Source organism: Schistocerca americana, chromosome 3, assembly GCF_021461395.2.
Source record: "Schistocerca americana isolate TAMUIC-IGC-003095 chromosome 3, iqSchAmer2.1, whole genome shotgun sequence".
Taxonomy (NCBI): Eukaryota; Metazoa; Arthropoda; class Insecta; order Orthoptera; family Acrididae; genus Schistocerca; species Schistocerca americana.
Window position 1 is genome coordinate 766,011,940 of NC_060121.1, and position 20,075 is coordinate 766,032,014.

General features: G+C 42.1%; 1 protein-coding gene across 1 annotated transcript in view; it reads right to left on the reverse strand.

Moving 5' to 3' along the window:
* LOC124606095 (protein spartin) overlaps positions 1-20,075 on the reverse strand; it is a 97,041-nt gene that overhangs the window by 69,199 nt on the left and 7,767 nt on the right. Inside the window, exon 2 of the mRNA XM_047138060.1 lies at positions 17,958-18,088. Within this exon, the coding sequence (XP_046994016.1) occupies positions 17,958-18,088 (131 nt within the window). The remainder of the gene's footprint in view (positions 1-17,957; positions 18,089-20,075) is intronic.

The following is a 20,075-nucleotide window of genomic DNA, read 5'->3' on the forward strand; positions in this document are numbered from 1 at the left end:
AGAAGAGAAATTTGTTAACATTGAGTATAGATTTAAGTGTCAGGAAGTCGTTTCTGAAAGTATTTGTATGGAGTGTAGCCATGTATGGAAGTGAAACATGGACGATAACTAGTTTGGACAAGAAGAGAATAGAAGCTTTCAAAATGTGGTGCTACAGAAGAATGCTGAAGATAAGGTGGGTAGATCACGTAACTAATGAGGAACTATTGAATAGGATTGGGGAGAAGAGAAGTTTGTGGCACAACTTGACTAGAAGAAGGGATCGGTTGGTAGGACATGTTTTGAGGCATCAAGGGATCACAAATTTAGCATTGGAGGGCAGCGTGGAGGGTAAAAATCATAGAGGGAGACCAAGAGATGAATACACTAAGCAGATTCAGAAGGATGTAGGTTGCAGTAGGTACTGGGAGATGAAGAAGCTTGCACAGGATAGAGTAGCATGGAGAGCTGCATCAAACCAGTCTCAGGACTGAAGACCACAACAACAACAACATTCAGGATTGCCCCCTACATTTTTCGGCCACTGCAGTAACATGTATGCTTCATGGGCAAGATATGGCCCCTGCCTCAACTTGGAGGTTGTTTGTAAGTAAGTGTCATGGTACAGTGTACAGTCACACTGGCAACAGCCGCCACAGCAGCCTCCAGGGACGCCAACCTCACTGACAGGCAGCAGCCTGTCGCGGCAGAGAGAACTGTAGGCAGGGCACTACTTCTATATGAAGCTATGTCACCTGCACTCACAGCAGCACCACATGGGTATCCTTCTGTAGCAAATCATTTAGGCCGCCGCTGGACCAAACTGGAGCAGTTATGCCCCAGGGCTTCACACCACCTACACTAGCAGCTCACCATACCAAGTCATCGCCCTTGCTGTGAGCACCTGTCACCAACACTATGCAGGACTGCTGTTTGCTGCTTCCAGGTGGCATGCCACACCACATGTCATCGTACCGGTAGCTTATGTCATCCAAGACTTTGCCTCCAACATTTGCCAATGCCCGACATACCAAACATATCATCATCTAATGGACATACATAAGAGTGCCAGGTTGGATCCTCATGATCCGAAGCCTACCATGACCTGCGGACTTCTTCATGTAGGTGCATCTCACACAATACCCAGGAGAAACAGTTCTGTTTGTACTTCAGCTGTGTGGACATTCATCCAGGGACATTGTATTGTGTATTGTTAATAAAAAGTTATTACAAAGATTCTCTCACTCCTTAGTATGAGGTTACTTCAACAGCGACAAGGTTAAGTGTTCTGTGAGGTCTTTCATTGCTCTTCTCCAGTCTGCCATGACTCATTTGCAATGAGTCTCTTTCACGCTTGTGTTACTAGTGCATTTTGACTCTGTCTTCTCTCCCCCCCCCCCCCCCCCCCCCCTTCATCTGCCTTATGCTTCAATGATGATGAGGTAAAACGTTTCGTATTTCAGCACTCTTAAAGTCTGTTTCAGTGCTTCTGCTGTGTATTGGTTCATTTTGCTGAACAAGTTTCACTTCAAGTTTGTTAATATGGTTTTTCAACTGCTAGGTTTTGGGCTAGGTTGTTTTGGTGGGACAGTGTTTTCACACTTCTTGCATTGTCACGCAGTCAGAGGGCAGTTGGTGCCCATTGCCACTCCACAATTCTAATTACAGGGCAAGTTTCTCAGTCTATGCAAGTCAGAGGAACAATTTTCTTGGTCACTGTCTTAATTTCCTATGTAGTTCAGGCTTTCCATTCACACGTTCTACAAGTGCGAATTCTCTTAGTTGACAATATTGGTCTGTATTATTTCCAGTGGTTCTTTCATGAATTTTTCGTACTCCTGTGACAGTTCACATTCCAGGACTGGCAGTGTATTTTCATGTAAGGTTTGTGTGTCATTTTTTCTTATCATGTCTGTCCCTCCGTCCAAGTGGTCTGTCTCGATTCATTCAGTTACAGGAGCAGTAAATTCAGAAACTGCTGCAGGGTGTAACTCAGCTCACTTAGGTTTCGGGGCACATCATCCCACCAGCAGCTATAGTCATCCAAGCCATCATCTCCCACAACTGTCGACACCCATATTCTGGAAGTATCATCATCTCAAAGACTTACTCCAAGTGCCAGGTTGGATCCTAATGTCAATCAACCTCTGCTCCTTCTGTTCCACCACCCACAATGACTCGTGGACTTCATTGTGTCTGCACATGTCATGCAACATCTGAGAGAGGTAGTTCTGTTTGTACTTCAAGTGTGTAGATTTTCATCTAGAGACATTGTATTTTAGTTCTGTTTCCTATAAAATTACAAACAGTTATTATGAAGTGTCTTTCATCCCTACACAGTACAAGGATACTTCAGAAACATTTCTTCAAAAATTCTAAAGTGAGTGGGGAAGTGATAATTGAACAACTATTCAGCTTGGTATGTAGAATCTATGAGATTAGAGACTTACGATGAGACTTTCGGAAAAATATCATCCACACAATCCCGAAAATAGCAAGGGCAGATCAGATGAGTGTGAGAATTGTAGCACAATCCGTTTAACAGTTTCCGCATTTGAGTTACTGACAATAATAATATGTAGAAGAATGGCAAAGAAAACTGAAGATCTGTTAGATGATGAGCAGTTTGGCTTTCAGAAAGGTAAATGCAGCAGAGAGTCAGTTCTGGTAGCACTTGATAAGGAAAATAAGACTTAAAAAGAATGAAAACACTTTCATGAGATTTTTTGAAAATTCTGGGAAAAGTTGGAATAAGCTATAGAGAACGATGAGTAACACAAAAAAATGCACAAGAACCACAACAGAACAATAAGAATGGAAGACCAAGAATGAAGGGCTCAGATTAAAAAGGATATCAGAAAGGATGCAGTCTTTTGTCCCTACTGTCCAATCAGTACATCAAAGAACCAACGACAGAAATAGAAGAGTGGATTAAAATACAAGGTGGAAAGATATCAATGATAAGATTTCCAGATGATATTGCTGTCTTCAGTGAAAGTGAAAAAGAGTTATAGGACCTGCTGCAGTCTAACTAGCATGGCATATGGTAGGTAGGTAAACCACAGAAAGACAAAAATAATTAGGAGCAGCAGAAATGAGTTTAATGATGCATGTAACATTAAAACTGGTGACCATGAAGTAGATTAGGTTAAGGAATTCTACTAGCCTGGAAGCAAATTAACACATGACAGACGAAGCAAGGTGGGGATAGAAAACACACTAGCACAAGCGAAGAGGGAATTCCTGGTAAAAGGAAGTCTACTAGTATCAAACACAGGCCTTAATTTGAGGAAGAAATTTCTGAGAATGTATACTTTGTGTACAGCATTGTGTGGCAGAGAATCATGGACTGTGGGAAAATTGGAAGAAAGGAAAATCACAGTATTTGAGATGTGGTGCTATTGGAGGATGTTGAAAATTAGGTGGACTGGTGAGGTAAGGAATGAGGAGGGTCTCTGCAGAAATGTCAAGGAAAGAAATATGTGGAAAACACTGACAAAAAGAAAGGACAGGATCATAAGGCATGCATTAATCCCAAACAGTTTGGTTGTGTGGGGGCAATACCTGAATAGTCGCACAAGTTGGTGTGGACAACCACATTAAATTCCATGAAGCAACAATGAAGTTTTAAGCGCTTATGAAGCCAGAAGGAGATGCTACCAAATTGGCAGTGGTAGGTCACCAGCCTTTGCACATCGACTTTTAACTGGGCTGGTCCGAAAGGCTCCACTCAATGTCCCAGTGCCCTTATGGTGGACAGTGTACATCTTGAGGTAGGAAATATGTGCTGATCCATAAATGATGCTGTTGCAATGTAATGGTGATCTGACAAGTAGTGCCCTATAAAACTGCAGGAGGTGGGACAGGTCAGTTCCCCACGCCTTTCTGCCAAGGCATTTCGAAATATTTAGTGATTTGAAGCCCTCTGTTTGCAATTATTTCAGGTGCACGAACCAGGTTAATTTAGAGTCAAATAGCAGGCCCAAAAAGTGCACATTGACATTAAAATTTAAAACAGTGTCCCCTATTGTAAGCTCCACTGGGTGACAACTAAGATGAGCATGGGTAAAGTTGATGCAAGCAGTCTTCTCAAATGAGAACCAAAACCAGTTTTTTTGAAGAACTTTTAACTGAGATTCTGACTGCAAAGGAGATTCCACTGATAGTGACTGCGAACAGTGTGCACTGAATACACTGCCTTGGAGGACCAAATTCTCCTGAACAAAGCAATCAGACAAGGAATCATCAACACAATGGTGAAAGCATGTGTCCTTGAGGAAGGAGTGAATAAGAAACACAAGATGTCCATGCAGTCCCCATTCATGAAATTGATGAAAGATGTGCTACCTCCAAGTGGCATCTTATGCTTATTTAAGATCAAAATACACACCAAGTAAATGGCTGAAGCTATGAAAGACTCCTATATCGCCATCTCCAGTACAATTAAGTTGTCAAGTGTGGACCAGCAGCACTTGAAACTACACTGGAATTGGTAGGGGTGACCCCGTGATTTGAGGAGCCAGAGGAGGTGGCATTTGACCACATGCTTGAAAGTCTTAACCAAATAGCTGATAAGAGTTACACCCCAGACACTATTAGGGCTGGCATGATGTTGCCTGATTTCCATAAGGGAATTAATATTGCTTCTTCCAAAAAATAGGGTACTGTCCATCAAATCAGATCTGACTGAAACAAGACAGGAGCTTGTCTTGGACACCAGGACACAGATGACAGAGCATAGCATAATGAATTTGATCCAATCCTGGAGCAGCATCTCTGACTGCAGACAGAACTGATTCCAATTTCCACAGCGAGAATGGAAGATCGTATTTATTTAGCTTATGGCATTACATATGAACAGCAACTAACAATTGTGTATTACATAATTTTACAAAAATATATTAATTTCATAATTTACAATTTAAAAAATAAGTCTATAAATTAATATCTAATTTGTTGAGCCATTCAAGGGCTGCCTTTGTCACTTCAAAGAAATCTTCCAAGTTCCCATGGTAGGCTCTTCTGCTATAGCTTGTTACATTGTGATGGGTCATCTGGTGTTCATTTCCACTGCCACATTGAGAAGACAAAGCCTTTCACCATCAGTAGTGGTTTTCAGCACAGATGCCGTGGCCTGTGTGGATCTGATTAATTTTTTTCTGAGCATGTCACGTTAATTCCATACTGGCTGGTCTTGTGTCAGGTATTTGGAGGGTCTGATGTTCCTCATGGGCAACAGTGTTCCACATTTCTGTCCACTTGATACTGAAAGTAGCTGCCTGTAGCAATTCTGCCAATAGGACAGGTGATTGCCTAGTTTTTTTTCAGTTCATTCGGAGTGCAGGAACATCAGAGTGCGTTGGAAGATGGGGATTTTAAGTAATTTTTGGTATTCCCTGAGGAGGAAGTTCTGTCTCTGAGATCTGGTGGTGCAATGTTGCTTAGAGGTGGTAACCAATATAGAGTAGTAGACTTGATGCAGCCTGTTCTTGTCCTCATTGCTGCATTTAACTCTATGTCAATTTCTCTCAAATTTGTGCTATTAAACTACACTGGGGCACAGTATTCGGCAGCAGAATAGACCAGCCCTAAGACAGCCCATCGCAGTGTCGTCATAGCTCTTGCGCCCCATGATGTACCATTCAGCTTCTGTATGATGTTGTTGCGTGATCTCAGCTTTGCTGTGGTGTTTCCTATGTGCTTCCTGTAGGAGAGGGTTCTATAAAGAGTCACTCCTAGATATTTTGGAAAGTCTTGGTGGTGAAGGACCTAACCGTTAAAGGTGACATTCAACTTCGCGCATTGGCCAGTCTGTTGTTAAGGTGAAAGCAGCTGACTTCAGTCTTCGTTGGATTTGGTGTCAGTCTCCACTTTTTGAAGTATTCATCTATCGTGCTTAGATTTGCGGATAGGATCTCACCAGCTTCAAAAGTTCTCTGTTGGGTGGCCAAGGCCAGATCGTCTGCATAGATGAACTTCCTTGGCTCTGTTTCAGGGTGGTCAGATGTATACAAGTTGAACAGGATTGGTGCCAAAACTAAACCCTGAGGGACACCATTATCAAGTTTCTTCTGTCTGCTTAATTGGCTACCAAGGACTACTTGGTAGTATCTCTCAGATAACATGTTTATGAGCCTGATTGTGGTTTGCCAGTGTATAACACTGGCGAGTTTGTACAAGAGTCCTTGTCTCCATACTGTATCATAGGCAGCTGTAGGACCAATAAAAGCCACTGATGTTTTAAGGTGAAGTTGTAATCCAGCTTCTGCGTGTGTAGTTAAGCTGAGCACTTAGTCTGCACAGCTTCTGTTATGTCTGAATCCTGTCTGTTTGATGGGAATAACTTCATGGATCCTTGGACCGATTTGACTGAGGATGACTCTTTCCAAAAGCTTGTAGGAGCAGCTCAGGAGGGTCATTGGGTGACAGTCAGCAGCTTTGTTCTCTGGTTTACCTAGCTTCAGTACAGCTATGATTTTTGTTCTTTTGAAGGCTTTTGGAATGCTCCCTGATAGCATAATATTGGTGAAGAAACTTGCAAACCAGCTAAGAGTCCTGTTTCCACAACTGATGATGAACTCTGGGTGTATCCCATCAAATCCTGGAGCTTTGCCTTTTTTCATTTCTTTTATTGCTGCAGTGATCTCTTATTGCTGCAGTGATCTCATCTACAATGAAGTCTCTGGAGTACTCTGATCTGTTGGGTGCCTTCTGCTTCAGGTTTCTGAGTTTTTTCTTAACCATTCTTGTGTGTGGATTATGTGGGGGTGCTTTGGAGAGAGAACTTATTCTATTCGCAATCTGGTCTGGTGTTACTTCAGGATCTTTTCAGGTGAGTGGTCGACTTCCTCCCAGTTTTCTAAAGACGCTCCATGCCTCTCTGCTTGACCTCTTAAAATCCAGACTTTTGGTTTTTGGTCCCAGCATTCTTTATGAGCTTTATCAAGGTGTTTTGGGAAGATCATAGACTTCTCATTACACAAGAAGAAGCTGAGCCTCCTCGTCCATATAGTCCTATGCAAAATTTGTAACTCAGGAGTTTGTCTGGATGATGCAATTACAGTAAAGCAATATTCAGCTAAAGACTGTGCCATTTACTTAGGCGCATCCACTAACACTCCATTTCTCAAGAGCACCAACAAGACTTCATTTCTCAAGAGCCATAAGAGAGGCACACTGTCCTTGCCTGAAATCCGCCTTGTTGAGCCCCAAACTCATGCAGTGGAAGTGGACTGATTAATGGAAGTCTCAAATTCCTTCCAGGAGTTCCTCTTCTGTTCTTTTATTACTTGCCTCAAATGTGCTCATGTAGACCTGAAGAAATGAAGATTTTCTGCAGTTGGGTGGTGTTTGAATTGCCACAAACCTATGTGACTGGCTCTGATTGCCAAATGATATTCTTCATTCCACCAAGGAACAAGCCATCATCTGAGGTGGTTGCTAGACTGAGGAATGGAATCGGCGGCATCTAGTTAGATCACGAAGGTGACGTGGTCCGCCATTTCCTAAGCACAAACCTACTGTTTGAAGGCAGCCTGCTGACTGTATCACAACCAACTTTCCCTTTGAAGTATCCATCATTGCGGTCTCTAACTGACCACCATCTGAATCAGCAGATGGATCCACACCAGAAAGTGGTCGCTGGAATGCAAATCTGTGACCACTTTCCATTGAACTGAGTCTAGAATGGCTGGTGAGAAAAATGGTAAAGGGATGAAGATGAAAAATTATCATTTGACTAGAGTTAAACATGGAGTTCTCTCTAAATGGATACTCAATAATTCGACCCCTGGAGCAGGTGGTAGCCAAGCTCCACAGTACATTGTGTGCACTGAAGTCATACCTGAGGAGTAATGAGGGGAGAAGTGCCCGGAAGTGCTCTGTCAGTGAATTTGCATCCGATGGATTGTGAGGTGGAAGATAAAATAACACACATTTTTCTTAAATTGTATGAGACCTTAACCCTCAAACAGCTTGTATGGCCATGGTATGAGGGACAGGAGAAAAGTAGCATTCATCTTTGAAAGAAACAGCCACCCCACTTTTAGTCTTGTCACTCGTAAGATTATTCTTCGTGTAGGAATAGTAGCCCTGTAACACAGGTGTGTTGGTGACTCTAAAATGAGTTTCTTGTGAGCTGAAGTAGAACAGGCTCTCCAGGGCCAAGAGCTGAAATTCTTCCAAATGCAATTAGTATCCACTGAAGTTCCACTGAAACACCAAAGCCCCTGTGGGAGCCACTGATTTACATGGATTGTTCTTGGTTCTGCTTCCTCAGCAATGGCGATTTACCCAAGAGGTCAGGTGGAGCAGTAGCTGTGCCCAGCTCTCTGGTTCCTCCAAGAAGATATCAGTATCCTCAATCTTAAAATCACCTTTGGAAAGGGAGAGTGCTTGCCGATCCAACAGTCTTGCTGCCACTTTTGAATGTCTTTTTGTGTGAGAGTTTTTTCTTCCTTATGAGAGGAGTTAGTCGCATGGGTAGAGAGGACAGCTTAGTGGGTCCCTGATGGTGTGCAGAGATATGTGGCCAATGTTTCAAGTCCATTGCTGATGACTTATGAATGGTTTCAGGGTCAAGTTAAGCTTTTCCTCCCACATGGAGATTGACGTGTGCACGTACTTATGCTTGAATCTGTGGTGTTGGTTTGTGTGGAGGCATCATACTTAGCGACTGGTTTTTTAAGGGCCAATGCAAAACAAGAAGCAAAAAAGTATCAAAACTTTGATAATCATTTAGCTTCACCATAGGGTATGCAACTCTTCACTTTCAACACCTGAATTTTCCTTTCTTTGTTTTAAAACCTGTTCTTCCTCTTCCATACAGCATGATCCCTGTAGCAGTTTAAACATTTCAGAGGAAGTGTACAAGGATCAGCTGATTCATGAGCTGGGCCTCGACAATTTCCACTCATAGCTCTCCCCTTACATACCACACTGGTATGACCAAATTTTTGACATTTGAAGCATCGCACTGGGTTGGGAGCAAATGGTTGAACCATAAGATGGGTATAGCTCGTACAAATATGTTCGAGTAATTCTGGAGTGCTGAAGGTTAGAATAAATGTTGTCATTTTTTACAGTATGCCAATGACTCTCCTCATATAATTCTGCACTTCCGTCACACTCACTGTTTCTTCACACAACTCCTTAGGGTCCACCTCCAGTACATCCGAGCAATGTCAATGTGCCCTTACAGAAGTTAAGAGTGTTAGGCAACTCAGCCACAATGGGTAGCCACCTACGGCCTTGTATCCCAGAAGCTTAGATACTTCATGTGACATAGCAGTTTCAACTAGAAGTGTTCCATTATGAAGTTGTTTAATGCCTTTTAAGGACCCAGCAATACCATCCAGTGCCTTGTGAATATAGAAAAGGGATACATTCTCAAAGTTTCCCGTAGCTCTCTCAATTACAATTGTTGTGTTCTCCTTTTGTACACAAAGAGAACAGTCCAATGAATTAACAGATACCGTCAAGTAACACAACTCTTTATTTAACACTGAAACACACTTATCACTCATTGCTGTGAGTGATGGGAATTTGGATGGAATTATTTATAGATATTTAATTCTTGATTTTCAAATTAAACAAAAAGCAACCAAAGACACTGAGCTGTGTGATACGGCAAGTCCGTAAATCTCGCAGTCTGAATGTTCTAAGTGCAGTTACTACAAACAGTGTCTGTTAGGCAGAATTAAACTCTATATATATACAAGTCTGACATGAGCTCACCAGAGTGATGATGTGATGACTCTGTGGAATTCTAAATCTACTCCAACATGAACTCAGGATCGAACTTCCATTTTCATCCCTGGTGGCCATATTTCATAATTGCTTTGCAATGTATTTATGCATATTGTTACGTGGTTTCAAATATTTTTGTGTTTTTTTTATGTATTTGTGCACACTTTTACATATATGTGCGTATTTTTGCATAACTGTGTGTGTTTCTGCCTGTCTTCATATATTTTTTACATATCTTTACATCTCTTTTCACTTATCCAACTCCTCTCACAACCATCAACACCTATTTTGCCTGTTTCTATGTCATTCCCATTTCCTTTACACCATTCCTGCCACAATGGCCCCTCTCTCCATCTTCCTGCATCAGTTCAGAGAAGTATCGCTTTCCTTGGCTAAAGCCCACTCCCACATCCTGTTTCTCAAATGCTGCCTAAACCATGGACTCCCCTCAAACAGCCTAACTGTAAAGATTCATTTCTCTGTACCCCACCCTTCCTTTCACAGTGACCGACATCTTTCCTAGCCCTCACCAACCGGGTACTGCACAAAACACATCTCCATATCATCCCAGAACCACCTCCGCTCTCTCTGCAAGATATTATTACTCTGCAAACCCTACTCCATATAACAGATCTCTCAAATTGATTCCCTCACTCTCCAGCACCTGGAGGAGCATTCCAGACACCACCCCCGTAAGTTATCCAACCTACAGACACCTTACTGCCACCTTGGGGCACCATTATCCAACCCCTATCATACCCATAATGTTAAAGTGTTCTTCCTCATCCACCCCTCATAGCAGCTAAACCCTGCCTAGCTGACCTTTTTAACTTACCACATCCCCCAAAACCTCCTACCATCCCTTCACCAAATCCAGAGCCAAAACATTCCCATAACACTGTTGTTCACCTTTACCAAAACCCTCAGCTCCACAGAAGTTTCAGTCCTATCCAAAGGCCACACCTTTAGCCCTACAACCACATTTAACCATGCTAGACTTGTCAAAGACCTACTCTCCTTCTCCCAATCTCTCCAATGGAAGCACTTCTTTGCCACCAATCACTCCAACCAGAACCACCCTAATTCCAACATTGAACACTGCCTCTTCCAGTTCATACCACTATCGAACCATGATCCTGCCGCCCTCCCACCCACTGGTTACCTTCCAGAAATTCCTCACCTCCAATTGAGCCTCACCATCCTTCCCCATGTCCCTTTCTCAGTACACCAACCTTTCAGCAGAAGACAGAACAGCCATACACAGCCTCAAAACAAATCCTGACCTGATCATCCTATCTGCAGATAAAGGTTCCAACATTGTTGTTGTGAATCACAGTGACTACCTGGCAGAAGGCCTCTGCCACTTATCTGACTCCTCCACCTATAAATTCTGCCAGAGTGATCCCTGGGATCCAACACAAACTCCAATCCCTGCTTAAAGCCTTGGGCCTTTCCCAGAACATCTCCCCTGAATCCATTTCCCTCCTCACCTCTATGACACCCTGCACACCCACCTATGCACTCCCCAAAATCCACAAATCAAACAATCCTGGATGCCCCAAGTGGCTGTTTATTGTGCCCCCCCCCCCCCCCCCCAACTGAAAGAATTTCAGGCCTCATTGACCAACACCCTCCAACCAACTACCTTTCCCAATGTTCTTCAGACACCTAATACACTACCTCATTCCTCATACACCTTTCAACTTTAACCTAACCTACAACTACTTCTGATTTGAAGGGAAGGTATATAAAAAAAAAATCCATGGCACAGCCAAGGTCACCCGCATGGCACCCTCCTATGCCTACCTTTTCATGAGTCATCTAGAGAACACCTTCCTAACCTCCCAAAACACTAAACTCCTAGTCTGGTTCAAGTTTACTGATAATATCTATGTGATCTGGACTCAGGGCCAAGACACCCTATCTTCGTTGCTTCACAACCTCAATACCTTCTCTCCCATCAGCTTCACCTGGTTCTCCTCAACCCAGCATGCCACCTTCCTAGATGTTGACCACCACCTTTCTGATGGCTCCATCTGCACCTCTGTCCACATTAAACCCACCACTCACCAACAGTACCTGTATTTTGATAGCTGTCATATTTTTCACACCAATAAATCCTTCCCATACAGCCTGGGCACCTGAGGATGATGTATCTGCAATGACAAAAACTCCCGTGCTCAGTATGCTGAGGGTCTCACCAAGGCCTTCACATATATATACTACCCCAGACCTTGTCAGCAAACAACATTTCCCGTCACACCCCCAATGCTCCCAGCACCCTCAAGAACCAGCCACAAAAGAATGCCCCTTCATCAATCAGTACAACCCCTGACAAGGACAACTGAACCACATCCTTCAGTAGGTCTTTGATTGCCTATCATCATGCCCCGAAATGGAACATCCTACCCAAGATACTTCCCACCACTCCTAAAGTTGTGTTACATCACCCATCCAACTTTCACAGCAAGATCCTAGTCCATCCCTGTACCTTTCCCTATCCCAACCCCTTGCCACAAGGATCATATCCTTGTGGAAGACCCAGGTGATAAACCTGCTCAATCCACCCACCCAGCACTTTCTATTTCAGTCCTGTCACATGTTTATCCTACCCCAACAGGGGCTGGGCCACCTGTGAAAGAAGCCCTGTCATTTAGCAGCTCTGCTGCAATCACTGCACAGCTTTTTATATTGGTATGACTACCAACAATCTGTCCATCAGGAGAGCAAAGTAGACCACCCTGTGGCACAACATGCAGCTGAACATCACACACTTCATTTCAATGGCTGCTTCACTACCCGAGCCATCTGGATCCCTTCTCTCCACCACCAGCTTTTTTAAACTGCGCAGATGGATGTTAATCCTTTCAGCACATTCTCTGCTCCCCTAATTATCCCGGCCTCAACCTATGGTAACACACTGTCCCCACACCCTCCACCCAACAGTTTCCACCCCCTCTGGCCTATCCATCATCTCCCCATTATCATCTCCCACCCTGTTTATTTGCAGCCCTCTGCCAATGCATCCACCTGTCTTTTCCTGCTGACCTTCTTTTTTGCTCGTTTTTTCCCCACCTCCTTGGCCCACAACCTCCTGACACTGCACCTGTTGACAGCCTAGTCCCTGCGCACCCCACCAGACACCATTTGTCTCCCTCCCCACCTGTACACTACCATCCCTTCCCCATTCCCTCCAGATTGCTGCTTTCATCCCACGTGATAGATGCATTGTGTGTGTGTGTGTGTGTGTGTGTGTGTGTGTGTGTGTGTGTGTGTGTGTGTGTGTGTGTGCGAGCGCGCGCGCGCGTCTGTGTTTTACTGATGAAGGTTGTGGCTGAAATCTTTATGCAAGTGTCTTTTAAATGTGCCTGTCTGCATCTTGACATGTCTTCTTTATGGTAAGTAGCACTATGTCTTTTCCTACATTGTTAATAATTAAAAATGGTCATTTTCATATGTGAAAATGAAAAAATATTTTAGTGTTGTGGCTTTTATCTAAATGTGTTTTTATTGGTGTACTCCATGAATTCACCACCACTCATACTCACATGGTGTACAGTTAGCAGCTGTATTTATGCCTGTCTACATATTTGGATTTGGAATTTCTGCCTGGATATGAAATTGCAACAAATAAAAAAATACAACAGTTTTCGACAACCATAAGCAGTATTGCCCATGTTTAATTGATAACTATTGTTTTGTTACAATATATGTGCATATTATCAATTCAGGCAGTCAGTGAACAGTATTGCTTATTAAACAAGCCAATGGCAGACGTGTGTTGTCATACATTCTCAGACTAAGGAGAGACAGGTGTTGTCATTATTTTCTGAGACATAGCAGTAGATGCAGGCAACACAATCAGAGGGATGTGCACAGCATACAAGAGTGAAAAACTAAGTCAAGACCAAGAACATAGTCGGATTGGAACAGCAAAATTGACAACTCCAAAAGTATCTCAGAGAGAGAGAGAGAGAGAGAGAGACAGAGAGAGAGAGAGAGAGAGAGAGAGAGAGAGAGATGGGAGTTTTGCACCCATTACCTGCAGAAGAAATGCGATAACACCACCAACTCAGGCCACGGTTTTGGAGGTTTCCTCTGGCTATAAGGTGAGTACTACCCTCTCCCCCTCAATAAACCTCTAATAAGTACCTAATTAGGAAAACTAACCTACCCAAATTAGTCCACCAACAAAGCGGGACAAAAATTTAAAAAAAAAAATGCCGCACAGAACTTTTCATATCGCACTAATTTCTGTTGCTGTTGATAGTTTCCTATTTTCATCTGCCCAGAAATTCTTATCTTTTCTTTTCATTTTGCTGCCTCCTCCTAGATCTAGAGCATGTCTTAATATTTTCATTTTCAGAGTTACTAGATTCTCTACCACATTCTTAGTGCTGACATTCAGCACACTGATTCTCAGAATGTTAACATTTAATTGGTTTTTCAAACTTTTTCTCATGATCACCTCTCCTTTTTTGGCAAACCTATCCAGGATATTTGAATAAGACACATCCATTGTGACACTTTTTCAGTTACAGGTCACATTTGTTGAGGATTGTAACGTAACAAGTTGAAACTCAAATACTGGAGTGTATGATACATCTCATTACTTATGATCATGATGCAAAACTATTGATGTATTATGTGATACACAGTCTATGATGTATTACTCAATGCAATGCAAAAATGGTTCAAATGGCTCTGAGCACTATGGGACTTAACATCTGTGGTCATCAGTCCCCTAGAACTTAGAACTACTTAAACTAAACTAACCTAAGGACATCACACACATCCATGCCCGAGGCAGGATTCGAACCCGCGACCGTAGCAGTCGCGCGGTTCCGGACTGCGCGCCTAGAACCGTTAGACCACAGCGGCCGGCTCAATACAATGCACCTTTTATTATGTTGTCTTATATTTATGGTTGTGTATACTCCTTTTGCAGTTATTATTCTTTATGTAACACTGTTTCAAATAACTAAATTGCCTGTAAATGACAAATTACTGTGCTATTTCATTTGCAAGAGCGCAATACTTTGAAATTTCATGTAGCTCTATCCTATTTTGGGTAAAATGATAATGTCTAATCCAGAATGCTTATGGTTGACTCACTTATTACAGCTTCATAAAATTAACAAATAGAAAGTTCTAAGAAAAATCTTAGTAATTTCGATTCTGATTATTGAAATTTCATAAAATATTTAGATGCAGCACATAATGTGTGTATAGCATTGTGCTTATGTAAATGGTAATAAGTCGCATAAGAGTGTGCTAGAAAGGATGCAAATCATGTTTACTTTATACATGTGCTGTAATGGTCATGAGTGTTAGTTGCCTTTCAGACTGGACTTGGTGAGTTGATGTCAATTAAGAGTGTGCTCAAGGCAACAAAGATACCATTATCAATACCTCACTGAGTTTGAATGAGGTTGCGTAATAAGGCTACAAGAAGCTGGACGTTCTCTCTGTGACTGAATGTTCTTACCGCAATACTGCAGACACTTAATGGGAATGTAGCCACCATACATGACTGCTGGCAGTGGTGGTCAAGAGATTGTGAGGTCACGTGGCACTACCAAGAGGGAAGACTATGGTACTCAATGTATGCCTCTGGTGCATTGTACTGCATCTATAGCAGCAATGTAAGTAGCATTTGGCACAGCAGTATCATAATGAACTGTTACAAATCGATTACTTCAAGGACAGTTCTGAGCCCAACATCTTGTAACATGCAATCCACTGACTCCAAACCAACTGCCAATTTGTGACTTCAGTGCTGTCATGCGAAAGCTCATTCAAGGGTAGGGTGGAGGTCTGTTGTGTTTTCTGATGAAAGCTGGGTCCACCTCAGTGCCAGAGATGGTTGTGTGTTGATTACGAGGAGGCCAGTTGAGGGCCTGCAACCAACCAGTCAGTGTGCTAGACACACTGGACCTGCACCTGGAGTTATGGTCTGGGCTGCTATTTCATACGGCAGCATGAGCACTCTCGTGGTTATCCCCCGCACAGTGACTGCAAATTTGTATGTCAATCTGGTGATTCAACCTGCTGGGCTGCCATTTATGAACAGCATTCCAGGGGGCGTTTTCTAACAGGATAATGCTCACTCACATACCACTGTTGTAACATGCTGTACAGAGTGTTGACACATTGCCTTGGCCTGCTCATCACGAGATCCGACTCCATTCGAGCACATATGGAATATCATCAAACAACAATTCCAGCGTCACCCACAAACAGCATTAACCCTCCCAGTATTGACCAACCAACTGCAACAGGCATGGAAATACATCCCATAAACTGACATCTGGCACCTGTACAAAACAGCACATACATGCTTGCATTCAACATTCTGGCAGTTACACAGGTTATTAATACAGGGTGTGAAAGTCAAACCTGAATTTTTAAATGAGTGTAAAATAAACACAGATGCAGATACCATACAATCTTATTCTACATTAAAAAGTACTTAAGAAACATCAACACTTTTTTTTTCATTGTTTGAAAATAACATCAGCAAAATAGTGTCCTTCTCAATTACGGCATTCTCGCAGGCGATTTTCGAAGCTGTCCATCACAGAGCATACCCTGAGAAATTCTCTCAATTTCCAGCCGGATTCTTGCTTTGAGATCACCAACATTACGAAGTCTTTCTTCATACTTTTCTCTTAAGGTAACCCCATAATAAAAATTCACAAGCTGTAAGGTCAGGTGAACGGGAGGGGGGGGAGGGGGGGAGGGGGGGGGGCAAGCAGTCGCTCCACGAAGTCGTCATTATTCGAAGCATTAACCACTCAGATTTTGTGTGGGTGGTGATGTAAGTCCGACCTCGAAATCCTTCTGACAGTCCTGTCAGAAATTCCACGCTTAACACTCTGTCTATGTGCTAATCTCCAGGGGCTTCTGCCCACAGCAATTCTTATACATTCCACATTCTCAGGAGTACGCATTGTCTTCACTCTGCAATCTCTTTTCCTCGTTATTTCACCAACGTTTTGAAAGTTTTCGACCCAAGTTTTTATTGAGTTAACCGAAGGCACCAAACTATTACAATTAATTTGAAAACACGCCTGGAAATGATGCTGAGTGACTAGAAAACTACCACTTTTGTAGAACACTTTGCAAACGACTGTTGTTGCTTAGCCCACTGCTCCATGGCTACTGAAATGCTTTGTGTTGTGGAACGCAGTGGTGACCTTCGTTACTCTTCCCCAACTACTTCCAATGCTTACGCGCACTAATAATAAATGCAGGTCTGACTGCCGCACCCTGTATATCAGCATTTCATATTTGCAATGACATATCTCATGCTTACATTAAACTGTAATCTTGCAATGTTAATCACTTACATATGTTACCTAGACATATGTATTCCTGAAATTTCATTACTCTACATTAATTATTTTTTAGTGCTGTGATTTTTTTCTGCCAGTGTATTTAATAAATCATATGAAGCATTGGAAATGTTCAAGAGCTGATCTATGACTTCCATTTGCATCACCTAAAAGTCCACGGAAATATCCTTTCAGCCCAGACAGAGCCCATTTATCAAGAGAAACTAGTACGTAGCAAGTGCTCACTAACAACTGACACTCTGCAACAGTCATAAAAATCAGTGGCACAGACCACACCATGAACCTGAGCTTCTTTTATTGTCATCATCTGGTCAGTTAAGATAAAATGTTCATTTGCTATGATACATAAAATTTCACCATTCTACTGCATGGCAGTCCCTGGCGCCTGTAGTTTAGGATGGGGCTAGTCATCTTAAACAGTCCCCAACATAGAAAAAACACACCTAATGTAAACTGATCGAAAAGAAAGAACTCATGATATTAAATTAAACACAGTGTGTTTTGCATTCTCCCTTCAATATCTCAAGGTATCCCATAAACTACAAGAACACCCACAATATCTACAAGTGGAATTCAGTAGCTTGGACCTCAAATTTCCAGTTTTGGAGCTCACTACCCTATTTTTTCATTGACTTGTTATCAAAATCTCGACTTTGACAGTGAAATTCAGCATTGCAACAAAAACTGTAGAAAAGTTTGAAAAATCGATCAATTTTTTTTCTTCATGTTCAGTAAGGAAATTCTACTTTTACATCAGAGAACACAAAGTCATCATTCTTATCTAGCAAATATTAAATAAAAAACTAATCCATATGTATGAACAATTACAAAAATAATTAGCAATTTATGTGAAACACGAGTTTTCACACTAACCTGGTCTTCCTCATTTTTTGCATCATCATGCATGCTTTTTCCCAAGAAAAGTCTGGATTCTGCGGACAGTCGAGCTGAATACTTAGTGCTCTATCTATTAAGATTAGACCTTGTTCATACCTTTCAACTGCCTGCAACATTTAGAGAGGAAAAATTCATATAACCTCTTCCACAACAAATTCTGCTGACTATTGGATAGAAAAATTTAAAAAATGATGATGGTGTGTGTGTGTGTGTGTGTGTGGGGGGGGGGGGGGGGGGGGGGGCGCACACACCAGCAAACAAATAAACAAGCACCCTCCCTCTCTTCCCCCATCCCCTGCTCTCTCTCTCTCTCTCTCTCTCTCTCTCTCTCTCTCTCTCTCCCCCCCCCCCCCTTCCTGCCTCCTCCTCCCACTACAGCACACATTCTTCACTATGAGACCAGAGACACAGTTTCTGCATAATACTCGTATCATACTCCACACAGGCTCTACCATATTGTTATGTGAAAGTAGCATCTCTAATGGAAAAGGCTCAGCTTTTCATCAGACTGTAATTTATCTTTGTTAAAGTGTATCTTTTATTAAGTGAGATTAGTTTTTCTCCCACATTATTCTTTGCAGCATGACATTTGTTGGCTGCATCAAACACAGTTAGTTGGTTATCATAAGCAATGTATGGTGTGATAGACCAAGGGGGAAAAAATGTGTAAATAAGCAACAATTGTTCTGACACAGTGAATGTGTGTCAAACACATTGTTATATAAAACAAATGACAATACCTTCTCTGACTGAACTTACACAGATGATTACACTGACGGTAAGTGACAGTACTTAGCTAGGTATGCAGGACACAAAAATTAGTTTGATTCTATGCACAGTTTGAGACAGTAGAGATGATAATGTTTGTTATAATTCAACAATAATATTGATAATGTTCATCAATGTTCAGTCCTTTTTTTAAAATGCTTTTGTGGTTGATTCAATGAGTTGCAAGCCAGAGAGGGAGCAGCCAGAGCTAAACCTGTGGGACATTATTTCAGTTAGCAAACATTCACAGCAACATCGGTCCAGCAAAGTAGTGTTTGTAGCAACAGTACAAATAATGACACAAAGGACACATTTCAATTGGCATCCCTTGGCTGGCAAATGTGCTGCTTAGAATTTATAGTCTTTGGAATAGAAGCAACAGGAAATTGAACAGGCATCGAAAGACTGTAGCAGTGAATGTGAATGGTCAGCTTCGGTTTATTAGCACAATTTTAGGAAAGTGTGGGTTAATTGTAAATGAGGTCGCATACAGAAAACTAGTGCAACCGATTCTTGAGTACTGCTCAAGTGTTTGGGATCCCCACCACATCAGATTACAAAAAGATACTGAAGCAATTCAGAAGCAGGCTGCTAGATTTGTTACCAGTAGGTTTAACCAACATGCAAGTATTACAGAGATTCTTCAAGAACTCAAGTGGGAATCCCTGGGGGGAGGATGAAAATCTTTTTCAGAAACAAAATTTAGAGAACCGGCAGTTGAAGCTGATGCAGAACAATTCTACTGCTGCCAATTTATATTTCCTGTAAGGACCACAAGGATAAGACAAAAGAAATTAGGGCTTGTATGGAAGCATATAGATAGTCATTATTCCCTCACTTTATTTGCGAGTGAAACAGAAAAAGAAACAACCAGTGGTATACAACATTCCCTCCACCACACAGCATACAGTGCCATGAGTAGTAGGTATGAGGTCTGTTCAAAAAATTCCGGAACATTCATAATTTCGTGCCAATGGTATGTTGGAGCGAAATGCGATTGCCATCCCTACACACATCTGTGTTTAATGTGTAGCTGCCGGAAGTTTCATAGTTGCATGTCTGTTAGTTACTGTTCAGTGCTGTACTGAGTAGAATATTGTGTCACACAGTTTGTGTTTTCAAGGTGACACACCTACAGAAACAATGCTTATGCATTAAATTTTGTGTGTATCTCAAGAAAACCTTTACAGAGACAAACCAAATGAAGTAGGAAGCCTACAGTGATGAGTGATTAAGTTGTATTCAGTGTTACAAATGATTCACATGGTTTAAAAATGGCCCAAGAGAATTTAAGGATGACCCTCATTCAGAATGCCCTTCCGACAT